This window comes from Amblyraja radiata, chromosome 2, assembly GCF_010909765.2.
Source record: "Amblyraja radiata isolate CabotCenter1 chromosome 2, sAmbRad1.1.pri, whole genome shotgun sequence".
Classification (NCBI taxonomy): domain Eukaryota; kingdom Metazoa; phylum Chordata; class Chondrichthyes; order Rajiformes; family Rajidae; genus Amblyraja; species Amblyraja radiata.
Window position 1 is genome coordinate 97,162,530 of NC_045957.1, and position 18,657 is coordinate 97,181,186.

The 18,657-nt window shown below is 44.6% G+C and overlaps 1 protein-coding gene across 1 annotated transcript in view; it reads left to right on the forward strand.

The window, feature by feature from the left end:
- Positions 1-18,657, forward strand: part of plcl2 (phospholipase C like 2) — a 258,870-nt gene that overhangs the window by 190,952 nt on the left and 49,261 nt on the right. The window contains exon 3 of the mRNA XM_033050889.1: positions 1,845-2,045. Within this exon, the coding sequence (XP_032906780.1) occupies positions 1,845-2,045 (201 nt within the window). The remainder of the gene's footprint in view (positions 1-1,844; positions 2,046-18,657) is intronic.

The following is an 18,657-nucleotide window of genomic DNA, read 5'->3' on the forward strand; positions in this document are numbered from 1 at the left end:
TCCATGACGTCCAGAGATGCGGCCTGACCTTCTGAGTTACTGAAGTACTCTGTGTCTAGATATGCAGTGATTTTCACTGAAAAGTGAATGAATGTAGATTTAATTCTGATGACCCTGACAGATGGCTGTTGGTCGAAACCAAACCTGGCTGAACGAACAATTGAAAGAGCAGAAATAAAATTAGAAAGTACCGCCGTACCCAACAGCTTGCCTGGTGAAAAATTGAACTACACATCTAAACATGCTTCCTTCAGTTCATAATGACCACCTTTGTTTTATAAATCCATCCCTTGCATTTTTAACTATACCAGTGGTTGGTTGTCATTTCTCCATGATCGGAATTCCACTGTCTGATCACACTGTATTCCACATATCCATATCCCATTCCACCATTCCTGCTAATATCTTTCCTTACTTCGGGTCACATTCCTCACTCACATTTATATTAATTCATCTCTCATTTAAGAATATGGGGTAAGCCATTTAGAATGGAGACAAGGAAACACTTCTTCACACAGAGAGTTGCGAGTCTGTGGAATTGTCTGCCTCAGGGGGCGGTGGAGGCCAGTTCTCTGGATACTCTCAAGAGAGAGCTAGATAGGGCTCTGAAAGATAGCAGAGTCAGGGGATATGGGGAGAAGGCAGGAACGGAGTACTGATTAGGGATGATCAGCCATGATCACATTGAATGGCGATGCTGGCTCAAGGGGCCAAATGGCCTACTCCTGCTCCTATTGTCTGTCTATTGTCATCCTCATTCCCCAAGAACTCCCTGTACAGGAAGTTCTGCACTCTGATGCACATCCTTTTCCTTTATTCTTCTATTATCTAAACCTTGCATTCAGATCTTAGATCGAATGGGATCCAAAGAGAGCTAGCTGAATGGATAGAAAATTGGCTTCATGGCAGGAAGCAGAGGGTGATGGTGGAAGGTTGCTTTTCAATGGTGTGTCTCAAAGTTCAGTGCTGGGCCCATTGCTGTTTGTCCTCTATATCTTTGGCTGAGAGCGCACAAAGAATGATTAGCAAGTTTGCAGATGATCACCCTGTTATAGGAAAATTGTCATTAAGCCGGAATTGGTGTGGAGAATATTTACGAGGATGTTACCAGGATTTGAGGGACTGGGCTAAAGGGAGAGGTTGAGCAAGCTAGGACTTTCTTGGAGCTCAGGAGAATGAAGTGGTGATCTTATAGAAGTGTATAAGGTTATGAGAGGAATAGAGGTACGTACTATCACAACTTAATAAAAAACATTTGGACAGGTACCTGGATAGGATAGGTTTAGAGGGATATGGGCCAAATGCAGGCAGGTGGGGCATGTAGTCGGTGTTGGCAAGTTGGGCCGAAGGCCCCTTTTCCATGCTGTATGACTATGACTATGCTGATGGTTATCGAGGAGGAAGTGTTGCTGCGAATTCTCCAACTTTTTGATTGATATATTGGCCAACATTGGATGCATCCCAGGGTACATTTGTTTCCTTTGCATCTTCCCTTTAGTTTTATAACTGGCATGTTCAAACATAACAAAAAACACTTTTTCCACATAACAAAATGAACAAATGGAGATTTCTAACAAATGACCAGTGAAGTGCTTCAAGGAGTATTGAAGGATACACATTAGCTGTGACTGCTGTTGGTTCTGCACAACTGGAGGATTGCATTTTTCAATTGTTGTTTTTTGCTACTAAAACTACATTTCGGGCGCTATTAATCAGTTTTTTGGCTGAAAAAAAAATCACTTTCATTTGAAATTTAGACATTTATATTCAAGCCTATCATGTATGCGATAAGATTAGTAAATTATAGATTTTAATGTAATTAATTTTATATACTTTTTTTTCAGGTTGCAATAGTTTCCTTCAAGGAAATATGTGGCGTATCCCCAGTTTCTAATCTAATACAGTGCTTTATGGCCTTGTCAACACTGCTCAACAGTGATAACATTCCAATTGTGGTACTGAATCTGAAAGATGATTACCCGTCAATGGAGCCACAAGGAGTGATCCCTGAGGTGCTGAAGAAAGTAGTCACTGCATATGAGGTGGTAAGTATTTTTATAGCAAACCTATATCCTCATCAGTTCACTGGATGAAAATTGTAAAGTTTGATGATAGTCCAAACAGCAAAATGCCTCACAGATGTTTTCATCGGCAAAACCTTTGTCTGAGATTTGATATTATTTCAGAGACTTGGGAGGCCATTCACAGGGGGTTTTCTGGAAAGTTTAAATGCTGGGCAAGAATGTCAATGATTTTTGATTTATAATCGGGCTGAGGTTCCAATTGTGTTGGGTTCTACGTATCTATTTAAGAGGTCGATGAGGACAATTTTCATGTAATTTTTTTGTTGCTGAAACAATCTCACATATTGTTCTCGTGACAGATTTAACCTCACAGTGACCTTTGTCCAGCCCATCAAGGACCTCAAGTCTTTTCAGTGGTAAATCAATTAACATCATATACCTAGGTTGTTTATCAAAGACATCAGATTTATAAGGGCCACTGCATAAGGGGCAGCACAAGAGTTCAGCAGGAAAAAAAGCTGTTGCCTTGGAGATCATGTTCAAACTCAACGTCAGGTGATGTCTTCGTGGAGTTTGCAACTTTTTCCCGGTGACCGCGCCCGTTTCCTGTGGGTGCTCTGGTTTCTTTATTAAGGGCTTGGACACGCTAGAGATTGTTAAGGGCTTGGACACGCTAGATGCAGGAAAATTGTTCCCGATGTTGGGGGAGTCCAGAACCAGGGGGCCACAGTTTAAGATTAAGGACTAAGCCATTTAGAACGGAGACGAGGAAACACTTTTTCTCACAGAGAGTGGTGTATCTGAGGAATTCTCGGCCTCAGGTGGAGGCGTGTTCTCTGGATGCTTTCAAGAGAGAGCTAGATAGGGCTCTTAAAAATAGCGGAGTCAGGGGACATGGGGAGAAGGCAGGAACGGGGCACTGATTGGGGATGATCAGCCATGATCACATTGAATGGTGGTGCTGGCTCGAAGGGTCAAATGGCCTACTCCTGCACCTATTGTCTATTGCCTATTGTCTTCCTGTGTCCCAAATATGGGGGGGGGGGGGAGGAAAATGATGCTGCATCGGCCTCTGTAAATTGCCCCTAAAGTCTAGGTGAGCTGGTAGAATGTGAGCAGGAGTTGTTGAGAATGTAGATACATTTAAAGAATGGGATGAATGTAGGATTTGTGTTAATAGATGGTTAATGGTCAATGTAGACTTAATGAGCCAAATGGCCTGATTCCCTGCTCTGGCTCTTTCTATGACTAAGATTAGTGTGAGATTAGTAAGATAAGGCAGCAGTTATTGAGTTAAAACATTTGAGGTGTTGCCTTTTGGCAACGTTGGTTACTGTTTGATATTTACATAGAGCGGTTTTCTTCATTCAGAGCAGACAAGTTCTTTCAGTATTTTATCTAATTTATTTGAATTAATTAAGCACCATACACCCATTTGTCATAGTGCATGGTGCATCGTTCTTCTTCCTGATTTCCTTTTATAGATGTCCTTCTGTTCTATACAGAGCACCCCTCAGTACTTACAATCCCTGAATAATCAAACTCATCGCTCCATGTATCTGGTCAGCAATCCTCTGTTAACAGTGGATTATTCACAGAGGCTGCTGCCATTATTTAAATGCTGTGGTGTTCCCAACCAATTGCTGGAGTAGAAATTGCACTTTCCGTGAAAAGCAGGAAAATCTGGTTCATGGCAGCGGAGCTGTCTCACAAAGCTACCAGCGTTGAAAAATTAGTGCAATTACTGCAATTTCCAGGATTGAAAGTAAGTAGTGTTAGGACTTGGCTATTGGGAATTATTGTAATTATGTTTTCTTTAATTAATGGTAAGAGAATCTTTGTAAGGTAATTAAGGATCAACACATTCATGGTTAGATTTTTGTAACTGTGATGTGTGCACCATTTTCTGTAGGTGTAAAGAAACATTTGCAACACAGTGACATTGCAGTTTCTGTATCTGCTGTTTTTTTTAAATAATTCCATCGCTTAGAAATGCAGATTTACACTCCCACCTACCTGTAAATGCTAGGTTGTTCCCAGTTTACAAACACCTGATTTATGCACTGCCCGTACAAACATTCAAGCGTTTGGGAGACTGGAGGGATGGATTTGCCAGCTGGCGCAGGGCTGCAGGCAACTGTTCTTGACAGTAGCTGGAATTTTGCCACATCGATCTCAAGAAGAATATATTCTAGTTAACATTTTAATGTCCATTTGGTAAATCCTCTCCAGCGAAGCAGTCAGGGCCAGCAGCATTGTCCTTTTAAAAACCATCCATCTATACATAACTAAAGCTCTGATCTTGTGCTCTTCCGGTTTGCGCAAAAACAGTACACGATAGCGCTACGATTTTTCATCAGCTCACTCACCGTTCTCCTGTGCTGCGAGTGCAACACGTTTCGTTCCTATCGGTCATATATTTTAAAAGTTAGCGAGGTTTAGAAATCTTTAAAACCGCGCGTGCGCAGATCGATCTCTCCTGCCAGTCAGCGCCATGCGGATAAGTCTCTTCTCCTGTCACTCCCCGGGACGGTCCGCCCCTTCTTGCGCCATTTACTGGAGCTGAGGGACGCTATTGGTGGCAGGCGAAGGTCTCCAACCGGACACAATTTTCGGAGGGACCGGAAGCAGCGCGGAGTCGGAGATGTCGCCAAAAGGAAAGCAGACAATCTGGAAAAGAGCGTCCAGCGCCCGCTGTGAGTCCCAAACGGACCACCATCGCAACACCCCATAGTTCCAGCCCCTTCCCCTCTGGTCCTCCTCGCTGGCTCCTGCCCCCCTCCCCCGTGATACCCCCCCTCTCCCCCATGGTTCTTCCCGTCTTTTCTCTGAGCTCCCCCCCCACACCCCACATGCCGGCGTGGCCGTAGCTGCTGGTGCTTCCTGGCTGATCCAAGGTCTGGCTCTGAGGGCGCCTACGGCTGATGCTCCGTAGGCGCCCTCAGCACAAGAAGGGAGAGGAGCGGCAACCTCGAGATCCTGGGGAGGGAGAGTGGGGGAGGAGAGGGGATAGAGGGAGAGGAGGGGGGAGTGGGGGAGGTAGGGAGTGCGGAATAGAGGGAGAGGAGGGTAGTGGGGGAGGAGAGGAGGGATAGTGGGGGGGATAGGGGGAGGTGAGGAGTGGGGGATTGAGGGATAGGAGAGGAGTAGGGAGGGAGTGACTGATGGTAGGGGAAAGGAGAGGGAGAGAGAGGTGAGGGAGGGAATGGGGGAGTGGAGGAGGAGAAGGGAAATAAGAGGGATGGTGAAGAGTAGGTGGAGAGAGTGCTAGGGATGAGGGGGAATGAGTTGGGCCTGTGCAGTTAGGGGCTATGGATGAGTGGTGGAATATTGCATTTGGGGACCAGGCCTCCTGCGTGACAGGGGCCCAACGGGTCCCACTTAGTCTAGTAACATTTAAAACTTCAGCGGCAGTAAAATCATTTAAAAGAATATCATTATTAGCCCAAGACAGGCCCAGGCTAAAATTGTTATTATCAGCTTTAATATCAGGAATGGCAAAAGGGCATTTAAATTACTTCCCCAGACTATCTATTCCTATGGGACAGCCCACCTCTGCAGGCACTTTCTGCCGCGTGGAACAGACTATTCGCTGATGATTGTTTGCTGTACCGTCCAATTAAGTCAGCTGATGATGAAGATGCTCTCCAAAAGGATCTCGATACTATGGTCACAACAATGGGGCATGCAGTTCAACCCTTCCAAATGTGAAACTATGCGTGTCATCAGAAAGGGGAATCCAGGCGTCACATCTTACAATATACTTGGTGCCACCCTTGAAGAATCCAAACAAACCAAGTATCTTGGCATCAAATTGCAGAATGATCTGCGTTGGAATGGTCAGACTCATCATGCAACGGTGAAAGCAACAGGTGTCCTAAACTTTCTGAGGCGCAACTTTCATCATTGTTCAACTTCTGTCAAGGAGAAGCTATACTTCACCCTCGTTAGACCTCATTTGGACTACGCAGTTGCAGCTTGGGACCCATACACAGATAAAAACATTTCATCCATCGAACGTGTCCAAAGACAGGACGCTCGATTTGTTACTAACACCTATGAGAGAGAAGCGAGTGTCACCAAACTTCTGAATTCTCTGGGGTGGAACCCTCTCCAAGACAGACGTGAAGCTCACCGTTTGTCCTGTTTTTACAAAATGTTAAATGGTCAGCTTGACATAGATTACAAGACCTACACCAAACCCAGACCAATTAGGAGCAGACGAGGGCATTCGATCCAATTTGTGATCCCAGCTACAAAGACAGATGTGTACAGCAATTCGTTCTTCCCCTGCACAATTAAAGCATGGAATAATCTCCACCCAACTATAGTTACCCAATCAGATGCAACTAAATTTAAAGTAGCTCTTTCTTCCCAATAACCATTTCTGGCCCTCCCTTCACCACCTCCAGTTTAAATTCCATTTGGAATATTTTGGAGGACCAAGAAACCAAGAACACAGTTTGCGGCCACATTTTCAACTTGCAAACTGTTATAAGGTTACTAGTTATAAGGAAAGATTGGCATACTTGGATTATTTTCACAGGAACTTAAGAGTCTGAGAAATGACCTTATGAAAATTAATAACATTATGAGCGGCATGGAAAGGGTAAATAGTCACAGTCTTTTGTTAAGGGTAGAGGAATGCAAATTGAGAGGAGATTTAAAATGTGAGGGGAAAGAGATTGAGGGGTAGGTTTTTCACTCAGAGGGTGACAGTATATGGAACAAGCTGCCAATGGAGGTGATAGAGGCAGATTAGAATAACAGTGTTTATAACGGATAAGAAAGAGATAGAGATATGTTTGCCAAATGCATGAAAATGGTAAGAGCGTACCGTTACCATTGGTGTAAATGGTACACTACTATCAATAGCGTGCATTAACTCCAGCCCCCCAGCCACCCTTGATCGACTGCAGTTTGCCTCATGTCGCAACAGGTCCACGGCAGACGCAATCTCCCTGGCCCCAAACACATCTCTGGAACATCTAGACAATAAGGACATCTACGTCAGACTTTTATTTATTGACTATAATTCTGCCTTCAACATCATAATTCCATCCAAACTCATCTCCAAACTCTTGGAATCGCAGTCAGTACCGCGGTTCCTCGATTTGTTGACCCACAGACCACAGTCTGAGGATAGGCGACAACACGTCCTTCACAATAATTCTCAAGGATGCTTATACTCTCTGTTCACTCACGACTGTACAGCCAAATTCGAATATAACTCCATCTGCAAGTTATAACTCCATACTCTGATATAACTCCATCTGCAAGTGGGCGGATCGTGAACAATAATGTGATGGAGTACCTGAAGGAGATTAAAGAGTTTACTAACATGGTGCCAGGTCAACAACCTCTCACTCAAGGTCAGCAAGACAGAGGAGCTGGTTATCAACCTCAGGAAGTGTGGTGGAGTATATGCCCCAATCAGCATCATTGGGTTGATATGGAAATGGTTGAGATATTCAAGTTGAGAGGCATAAATATCCAACGGTATGTCGTGCATTGACCAGAATGAAGCTTCAGCCAACAAAGCACATCTACACCTCTATCTTCTCAGGAGACTGAGAAAATTCATCATGTCTACAGCGACTCTTACAAACTTCTACAGATGCACCGTAGATAGCATACTGTCAGGTTGTATCACAGCTTGTTTTGGCAACAGCTCTACAGCAAGAAATTGCAAAGAATTGGAATGTAGCCCAGTCCATCACACAGACCAGACTCCCCACCATTGACTCCATCTACACTTCATGCTGCCTTGGGAAAACATCCAACATAACCAAGGACATTTCCCACCCCAGTCATTCCTCCTTCTCCCCACTCCAGGGGAGTGGTAGAAGATACATAAGCTTGAAAGTGTGCATCACCAAACTCAGGAACATCTTCTCCCTGATAACAGACTCCTAAACAGTCCTTCCATAAGCTAGGGTACCGCACTGATTTTACAACCGACATCATTGCGGACATTGGACTTTTTCTCTGGAATTGTTACGCTACAATGTTGAGGTACTATATTCCCCACACCTTCCCTCTACTGTTTGTACTTGTGTTCGGTTTGATTGTATACATGTGATACATACTTTCTGATTTGATTGGATTGCACAAAAACAACTGCTTTACCTCAGTACACATGACAATAATAAACCAAAACAGAAACAAAGGTTCACTGGATCTCAGAAGATCCTTGGATAGCCACAAAATGCTGGAGTAACTCAGCGGGACAGGTAGCATCTCTGGAGAGAAACAATGGGTGACGTTTCGGGTCGAGACCCTTCTTCAGACAGAGTCAGGGGAGAGGGAAACTAGAGATATGGAAGGGTACATAGAAACAATGAAACATAGAAAATAGGTGCAGGAGTAGGCCATTCGGCCCTTCGAGCCTGCACTGCCATTCAATAGGATCATGGCTGATCATCCAACTCAGTATCCTGTACCTGCCTTCTCTCCATACCCCCTGATCCCTTTAGCCACAAGGGCCACATCTAACTCCCTCTTAAATATAGCCAATGAACTGGCCTCAACTACCTTCTGTGGGAGAGAATTCCAGAGATTCACCACTCTCTGTGTGAAAAATGTTTTCCTCATCTCGGTCCTAAAAGATTTCCCCCTTATCCTTAAACTGTGACCCCTTGTTCTGGACTTCCCCAACATCGGGAACAATCTTCCTGCATCTAGCCTGTCCAACCCCTTAAGAATTTTGTAAGTTTCTATAAGATCCCCCCTCAATCTTCTAAATTCTAGCGAGTACAAACCGAGTCTATCCAGTCTTTCTTCATAAGACAGTCCTGACATCCCAGGAATCAGTCTGGTGAACCTTCTCTGCACTCCCTCTATGGCAATAATGTCCTTCCTCAGTTTTGGAGACCAAAACTGTACGCAATACTCCAGGTGTGGTCTCACCAAGACCCTGTACAACTGCAGTAAAACCTCCCTGCTCCTATACTCAAATCCTTTTGCTATGAAAGCTAACATACCATTCGCTTTCTTCACTGCCTGCTGCACCTGTATGCCTACTTTCAATGACTGGTGTACCATGACACCCAGGTCTCGCTGCATCTCCCCTTTTCCTAATCGGCCACCATTTAGATAATACAGGTGCACAACCTTTTATCCGAAAGCCTTGGGACCAGACACTTGTCGGATTTCGGAATTTTTCGGATTTCCGAATGGAAGATTTTTAGCGTAGATTAGGTAGGTAGCGCGGGCGGCTTAAAGTCTGGAGCGGCTGCCTCCTCCCCGGAGACCGGGGAATCATTGTAAATCATTGCATAAATGTTAGTCAGTTAGTTTGGAGGGATTTTATGTGGGTGGGGGGTGAAGGGGGAAACTTTAATTCTTAGTCCCCTACCTGGTCGGAGAGGCGGGGAGCGGGCAATGCCTTACCGGGTCGCCGTGCAGTAAGCTCCGGAGCGCTGTGGCCGCCGACTCCCAACATCGCGGAGCTGGGGGCTGCGGGCGTCTGGCCGCGGGCGGCGCCGGTTGGAGCTCCGACCCCGGCAACTCTACCCCTGGCTGCGCGGCGCTCCAAGTCCCCTGCCGGACGCCCGCAACCCCAGCTCCGCGATGTTGGGAGTCGGCGGCGTCGCAGCGCTGGGATACCAGCGGGGAGCGGGCAATGCCTTACCGGGTCGCCGTGCGGTAAGCACCGGAGCGCTGTGGCCGCCGACACACAACATGTCGGCGGCCACAGCGGTGCTGGGGCTGCGGGCGGGCGGCACTGGATTTGGAGCGCCGCGCAGCCAGGGGTAGAGTTGCCGGGGTCGGAGCTACAACCGGCGCCGCCCGCGGCCAGACGCCCGCAGCCCCCAGCTCCGCGATGTTTGGAGTCGGCGGCCACAGCGCTCCGGAGCTTACTGCACGGAGACCCGGTAAGGCATTGACCGCTCCCCGCCTCTCCGACCAGGTAGGGAACTAAGAATTAAAGTTTCCCCCTTCACCACCCCCCCCCCCACCCCCTTTTTCACATAAAAGCCCTCCAAACTAACTGACTAACATTTAAGCAATGATTTACAGATGTTTAAGTGTCTCCCCGGTCTCCGGGGAGGAGGCAGCCGCTACAGTAGTACAGACCTGGGTTGACCGTGGGTCGTTTCGGGTCAAGTTTGGCGCCAAACGCGAGCTTTGGTGTGCAGACGACATCCTGGAAAAAATGGCCGGTTTTCAGAGTTTTTCGGTTTCCAGAACTCCGGATAAAAGGTTGTGCACCTGTAGTCTGCTTTCCTGTTTTTGCCACCAAAATGGATAACCTCACATTTATCCACATTATACTGCATCTGCCAAACATTTGCCCACTCACCCAGCCTATCCAAGTCACCTTGCAGTCTCCTAGCATCCTCCTCACAGCTAACACTGCCCCCCAGCTTAGTGTCATCCGCAAACTTGGAGATATTGCCTTCAATTCCCTCATCCAGATCATTAATATATATTGTAAATAGCTGGGGTCCCAGCACTGAGCCTTGCGGTACCCCACTAGTCACTGCCCGCCATTGTGAAAAGGACCCGTTTACTCCTACTCTTTGCTTCCTGTTTGCCAGCCAGTTCTCTATCCACATCAATACTGAACCCCCAATGCCGTGTGCTTTAAGTTTATTTACTAATCTCTTATGTGGGACCTTGTCGAAAGCCTTCTGGAAGTCTAGATACACAACATCCACTGGTTCTCCCCTATCCACGCTACTAGTTACATCCTCGAAAAATTCTATAAGATTCGTCAGACATGATTTACCTTTCGTAAATCCATGCTGACTTTGTCCAATGATTTCACCACTTTCCAAATGTGCTGCTATCCCATCTTTAATAACTGACTCTAGCAGTTTCCCCACTACCGATGTTAGACTAACTGGTCTGTAATTCCCCGTTTTCTCTCTCCCTCCCTTCTTAAAAGGTGGGGTTACGTTTGCTACCCGCCAATCCTCAGGAACTACTCCAGAATCTAAAGAGTTTTGAAAGATTATTACTAATGCATCCACTATTTCTGGAGCTACTTCCTTAAGTACTCTGGGATGCAGCCTATCTGGCCCAGGGGATTTATCGGCCTTTAATCCATTCAATTTACCTAACACCACTTCTCAATCCTGGCTAACCTGGATTTCACTCAGTTCAACCATCTTATTTGACCCCCGGTCCCCTGCTATTTCCGGCAGATTATTTATGTCTTCCTTAGTGAAGACAGAACCAAAGTAGTTATTCAATTGGTCTGCCATGTCCTTGTTCCCCATGATCAATTCACCTGTTTCTGACTGCAAGGGACCCACATTTGTTTTAACTAATCTTTTTCTCACATTTGTTTTAACTAATCTTTTTCTCACGAAGAGCATGTAAGGTGTGAAAAGGACAGATCAAAACAGACAATGATTAAAGAAATGTACAATGGTTCATTGTTGGATGAGGGGGGAGAAGACAGTGAAACTAGTAGGAGAACTAGGATGGGGGGGGGGGGGGGGGAACGGAGAGACAGGGAAAGCAAGGGTTACTTAAAGTTAGAGAAATCAATATTCGTACTGCTGAATTGTAAGCTACCCTTACCTGGTAGATAATAGGAGGAAACTAGGGAGCCCAACAAAGATGTCACAGATTTTCTCAGCTAAGGGAAAATAATCTTTGAACAAGGAGGCTGGAAATTTCTGGAATTATATTTCTCGAACCATTAAGTAACAGAGATCAATAAATGTTTTGATACTATGGGAATCGAGGAAAATGTGGATGGTTCAAAAATGTGAAGTTTATCGAGGATATTATTAAATGGTACAGTAGGTTTGAAAGTATTTTGGAATTTTAAATTATTGCACAATTACAACCGAACAAATACGAACCCAAGAGCCTCTTGTACTTTGGTATATTCAGAACCTCTTTTGTGCCAATAAAGATATGACACGCTGCATTTGAAATGATTTACATGGCTGACATCATTGATGGTCTTGTTTGCTGCAGCATTCTTTACATGGGTAATGTCCTTTATGGTCACTCTTGTGCAGCAATTTCATTTTGGTTACAGAGAAACTCAAATATTTTGTAGGGTCTGACAAAATTGTTTTTAACATTAGAACATGGCATAATTTTGGTTACACTTTCAAACTGCAATAGTAATAACTAATGAATTCTCAGTTGACAAACAGGAGCACCAAATCTAATTTTGTAAAGTCTCAGTGACAATTAAAGTTGTCACAAAAGGTCATGTCCCATCTCACAAATCCTCGTTTATATGTGTAGGACCTACATAAATTGGGTGGTTTTATAATCTGGAGAGGGGCGGACGTGTATCTGCATTTTATCTGAAGCATTCGATAATTCAAACTCAACCTTCACCAGCTTGGCTTTCCACAAAATCCTGTAATAGAAAATAAGATATTTTTTAATCAAAGTTAAATACTGGATTTCTTGTGCGCATATTTATTTTTCGATTAAAATAAGGTGTAAGGAGATGTAGAGCAGTTGGCAAAACACATGACTAAGACAGTAAATGTCAAATGCTGTCTTAAAAGAGTCAAGTTAGGATGATAGATTTTGACCGTGAATTCCAGAACTAAGGCTGCAGGAACTGAAGGTGGTTGCTGCAGATAGGGGGGCAAGTAAATTGAGTTGTTCAAGGCACCAGAATTGTTCAAAGACCTCTGCGAGTTGTAGTGTTGAAGAAAGAAAAGGATTAAGCCACAAATGGATTTGAAAATAGGAATAAGACTTTTTAAATGGCTTAATTAGAGCCAAATTAGAATATCAAACACAACAGGGAGGGGTAACTGGGACTTTGCATAAGTTAAAACATGGTTAGCAAAGTTCTCGATAACCTTTTGCTTACAGATGGTTGAACTAGGGCAAGCGGCCAGGAGCGATTTCAATGGTCAAATGTGGAAGTTATATAGAAATGCTTGAGGATTTCAGCAAAATAGGACCCTTCATCAGACAGATTGTAGGTAAGCGGAAGAAAGCTGGACGAGAGGAGTGGCAGGATAAAGCTTTACACCATCTGTCTTTTCATCTCTGACCTTTGTCCAACCGTCTTCCTATCAAACCCCACTCACCTGTATCAACCTTACTGCTATATAACCACACTCTGTCCTGCCCCTTCTCTCTTCCAATGTTCTTTCTGTCACCCCCTTCTCCCCCACAATCAGTCTGAAGAAGGGTCCTGATCCGAAACATCACCTATTCACATTCTCCAGGGATGCTGCCTGACCCGCTGAGTTACTCTTGCAACATTGTGTCTTTTTATTTTTCCACCTATCATTTGCCTGACTCCACCCCGTTTTCAGCTTTTTCCTCCTTGCTACAATCTGTCTGATGAAGTGTCCCGACTCGAGATGTCGCCTATCCATGCCCACCTGAGATGCTGCCTGACCCGTTGAGTACTCTAGCACTTTGTGTTCTCCCCATATATTTGAGGGCAGTCATCAATCCGTCAACACAATACAGGGTGAGGGGGGACTTTTACTCTGCTTCAGCTTCTCCTTTGCCTTGGTGACATTGTTATTCTAGTGCCGGGCGTGGGGAAATTTGTCTCAGGCCGTCATCGTCATTGCATTTCTCAGCCTTTTGCGACGCTCGCAGCAACACTTCCTTGCCCCTGTGTCTAACCTTTCATACTCTGGGAGGAAGGTAACTTCTGTAAATTGTATACTGTCCACCTTTGGCGCACAATGGTGGGACAGAGTGTTGCATCATTCTGCCAGCGCAATGCCCGAGTCAGCCCATTTATCGTGGAAATGGCATTTTGTTAGGTTAGGCCACACAATTTTTGGAGACAAAATCAGCGCCACCTAATGGTAAGTGAACAAATGTTACACTTGTATTTGCATTGCAACACTTATAAAATTATTTGGTTATTTTTAGTTAGAATAAAATGTTTAAGGGCCAACCTCCCAGTAGCAAAATCTGTTAGTGCTCCAATGACGCAGGTTCAAATCTAACCTCAGATGCTATTTATATGGAGTTTAAATGTTCTTCGTGAAAGTAGGTCTTTGGGTTTCCTCTCAAATCCCAAAGGCATGCTGGTTGGCAGGGAAATTCGCCCAGTATGTCAAGCAGGAGTCACTCTTAAAGTACATTCACATTACTGCATCCAGTTGACTAAACTGTGGTGATCATTAATTGAACTTCTTGTTAGATACATACTCTCTGATGGAAAACAACTCTCACAATGAAATGACCATTAATGCTGTGTGCTTTTAATGTATAAATTGTAAAAAGCTTGGATCAAATATTTTAAATTATTAATAAAGTTACTTGCACCAGTATTCTGGATAAGCAAATGCATCCTACTTTGGCAAATCTATAATGTAGAACATTGAATATGAGATTAAACAGATGTAAAATCAATTTCATTGGCATTCTGCTGTGCTTCTAGGGTGTCTGAAATTATGCGAAGTGTCCCCTAGAGTCTTATAATGGCTCCAATGCAAGCATTTGGTGATAGAAATGTAAACACATTTTACTATGGATTACTGCCGTGGAGTTATTTGATCCCCAGATTGTATTCTGTTAACTGGAAATTGTACTACATTGGCTTTTAACTGGATTTTCTAAAGTTAGGTAAGTCAGGACCCATTTTAAACATTAAATTGCTTTTCAAATGAAGACACTTGAGTTTAGAAGTTGGGAAGTCATGGTGCAGTTGTATAAGATGTTGGTGAGGCCACATTTACAGTATTGTATTCAGTTCTGGGCATCGTGTGAATTGAATTGTATTGTATTGTATTGTGTTATAGGAAAGATGTCGTCAAGCTGGAAAGGGTATAGAGAAAATTTACAAGGATGTTGGCAGGACTAGAGGGTCTGAGCTATAGGCAGAGGTTGAGTAGGTTGGGGCTCTATTCATTAGAGCGCAGGAGGATGAGGGATAATCTTATAGAGGTGTAAAAGATCATGAGAGGAATAGATCGGGTAGATGCTCTTGCATAGAGTAGGTGAATCGAGGACCAGAGGACATAGGTTTAAGGTGAAGAGGAAAATATTTATTAGGAGTCTGAAGGGTAGCTTTTTCACGCAAGGGGTGGTGGATGAACAAGCTGCCAGAGGAGGTAATTGAGGCAGGAACTATTCCAACATTTAAGAAGCAGTTAGACAGGTACATGGATAGGACAAGTTTGGAGGGATGTGGACCAAATGCTGGCAGATGGGACGAGTGTAGGTGGGACATGTTGGCCGGTGTGGGCAAGTTGGGCCGAAGAACCTGTTTCCACATTGTATCACTGTATAACTCTATGACGTTGGGGCATGGACCATATCAGACCTCCTCATGAGTAGATTTACGGTAAAGATGCAGTAGTAATAAGAGGATGGAGTGAAAGCCCTTTCCTCCCCTGTACTGTTGCCAACGGCAACGTCGCTCCACAATAATTACGTGAGTTGAGGAAACTGCTTCTGAGTGCTGAAAAGTGCAAGGATAAAGTCTGTGGCAATTGTATACTATTGTATGCACATGAAAGCAATGGATTAAAAGCAGGTTAATGGGACTGGTAAAGATAAGTACAATGGTCGACATCAACATGGTGGGTTGAAGAGCCTGTTTCTCTGTTATTCGATTCTATAACACTGAGTCTTATGTGTAAAATAACTATGTGTTAGTGGGAACATGTAGAAACAAAGGACTGCAGATGGTGGATAATGCACAAAGGGACACAAAGGGCTGGAGTGCTCGGTCCACCAAGGCCTACTGGATCTCCCGGTTGCTAGTCATTTTAACTCCCTTTCCCATTCCAGCACTGACCTTTCTGTCCTGAGCCTCTAAGCTTGGGGAGCTTATAACCCAACGACATGAATGTTGAATTCACCGTTTTTAGGTAACCTCTAACTAACTCCACCGCCACTCTTTTCTATCCGCCCCTCCCCCCACCACCAACAGCACCAGGGACCCACCTGGACCTCTACCGATTTTTCCACTCCACCTAACCTCTCCCCCCCACCCCCTCCATCTGCTACTTTCCTCTCCCTGGCTTCACAAACAGCAACTCCTCAAACCTCACAACTATTGTTCTTATCTCTGGCCTTTTTTCCAACTGTCGGCCTATCAAAAAATCTCCCTCGTTTTTCTCAATCTATTATAACCACACTTTGTTCTGCCTCTCCCCTTTTCCAGCTTTCTCCTCCAAGCTACTGTCAGTCTGAAGAAGGCTCTCGACCTGTAACATCACAAATTCATGTTCTCCAGGGATGCTGCCTGACCTACTGAGTTCTCCAGCAGTTTGTGTCCATTTGTAGTAGTGGACCTTTAGTAAAAGCATGGATGGGCCACTATGCACTGTACTGCTAATACTGATTTCTAGTCACCTGCGAATTTCTGGGCCAAAATTAATTTTCTGAACATTATGATGTGACAAATAGTGTCCTTGGATTTTGGTACTGTAAACTCAGCTTTTTAGCAGATACTTTCATAACCTTGGTCGGAAGAATCAATAATTATCCAAGCTAACATTTAACATGAAATTGGGTAACATTGTAAATTGTGTGGATGGGAGTAGGATATTGCAATAGGACATGGTAAATTTGTTGAGTGGACAAAGTTATGCCAGGTGTTGTTCAGAAAGCATTTGGATCAAAGAAAGGGAAATTAGAATAGTGGTGCAAGAGGAGGAGAGGGTATAACTGGTTGTGGAATCTTTTTGAAGTTGGCAGAAATTGCGAAGGTTGATCTGTTGAATGCAGAGGCAGGTAGATGGAATGTGAGGATCAGTGAATCCTGTTCCTCCTCTGTCAAACAGTAGAAGAAAGAACAGAGGTGCTGAAAATTGATGTGATCTGCTCAAGAGTACTGACCCACTATGGTAGAAAGGAAGTCACTATTCATAAATTCAGAGGAGGAGGAGCCATCTTGGGGAACGGCTGCTAATCAGCAGCCGTCCGTTTAATTCATTTTTTTTTTCAGTTTTTAGTTAGTTTTGTTCGTCGTTTTTTCGGAGAAATTGACTTCTTATTGTGGGGGGAAGGAGGTAACCTTACTTCTAGGTCCCTACCTGGTCGGTGAGGCAGCTTTTTCTCTGGGCTGCCCGTCGACCCGTCCTCGTGGCCTACCAGCGGGCTTGGAGCGCCGTTTCCTGGGGGGACCGCCCAGCACCTCGGCTTCGGTGGCGGTACAGCGCTGGAGCGCCATCGCGGAGCGGAGCGGGCGATGCCTTGCCTGGGTCACCGCGCTGGATCGACGCGCTGGAGCTCCGGTGAGCTGGACCGCCGAGAGCAACACCTCCGGGCTGCGGGTCTGCGGAGCGGAGCGGGCGGCGCCGACATTAACATCGGGAGCCTGGGAGCTCCAACTCGGTGCGTCCTTGTCGGCTTCGGAAGCTGCTGGGAAGCGGCCGTTCCAGGTGGCCCAGCCGCTGTGAGGACTCTCCCGACGCCGGGGCAAGACCACCCGGCTAGAACGGCCAGGAGCATCGGGCCTCCGTTGAGGCAACAGCGGTGGCCTTAATAGGCCTGGGAGAACTGGGGTTGGGGACTGGACTTTTGTGCCTTCCCCCACAGTGGTAACCACTGTGGAGGGATGATTTTTCTGTGTGTAAGGTACTTTGTTAGTCTGTGTCCAAGGTGGCTGTCGGAAGAGAGAGTGGACGCTGGCGCGCTTTAGCTGCCGCTGCTCTCTCTTCACATTGTGTTTTTTTGGAATTTTTGATTTTGTGTCTTTGGAGCGATTTCTATCTTTAATTTGTGTATTGATGATGTCCTTATTATTTATTTTTCTCCGACTATATGTTTTTTTTCTCTTCTGTTTAATCTTTGTAAGGTGACCTTGAGATTTGAAAGGCGCCCGAAAATAAAATTTATTATTATTATTATTATAAATAACAAAGCATATTTCAATTGCGGACAACAATATTTTGAAGAATTATCCCAGGAATGAGTGGGTTAACATATGATGAGTGTTTGATGGCTTGTACTTGCTGGAGTTTAGAAGGATGAGAGGAGCCACCTCATTGAAACTTATTGAATTGTGAAAGGCTTGGATATAGTGGATGTGGAGAGGATGTTTCTGTTAGTGGGAGAATCTAGGACTAGAGGTCATACCTTAGAATTAAAGGTCATTCCTTTAAGAAGGAGATGAGGAGGAATTTCTTTAGTCAGAGGTGGTGAATCTGTGGAATTCTTTGCCAATAGATAGATTCTTGATTAGTATGGGTGTCAGGGGTTATGGGGAGAGGACAGGATAATGGGGTTAGGAGGGAAGAGATGGATCAGCCATGTTTGAACGGCGGAGTTGACTTGATGGGCTGAATGGCCTAATTCTGCTCCTATCATTTATGACCCTATTACAGAATAACGTTACCGACACCAACATGGGGATATTCCATTACCACTAGTCCTGCTGGATTTAGTAGGTGTGCTAGGTCAATCAGACAATTTAAGAAGTCAAATATGTTGTTGAGGAGACTATCAAGAGATTGAACAGATAGTGGAGGAACAAGTTTCCAATAAAAAAGAATGGAGAGCGGAATTTAGGAGCAATAAACATCGGGAAATAGTATTTAAGATAAAATTGCACAAGGAATGTAAACAAATATAAGGAATGCAATAATAAAAATATATTAAAAAGATAATCAGTGAGGAAAAATATAAAAGTGAAGAAGAAAAAAGTATAAAAGATTGCCATTGTGAATTCCAAAGCTGACAAAGGCACAGAGGAAGGAAGTAATAATAATGG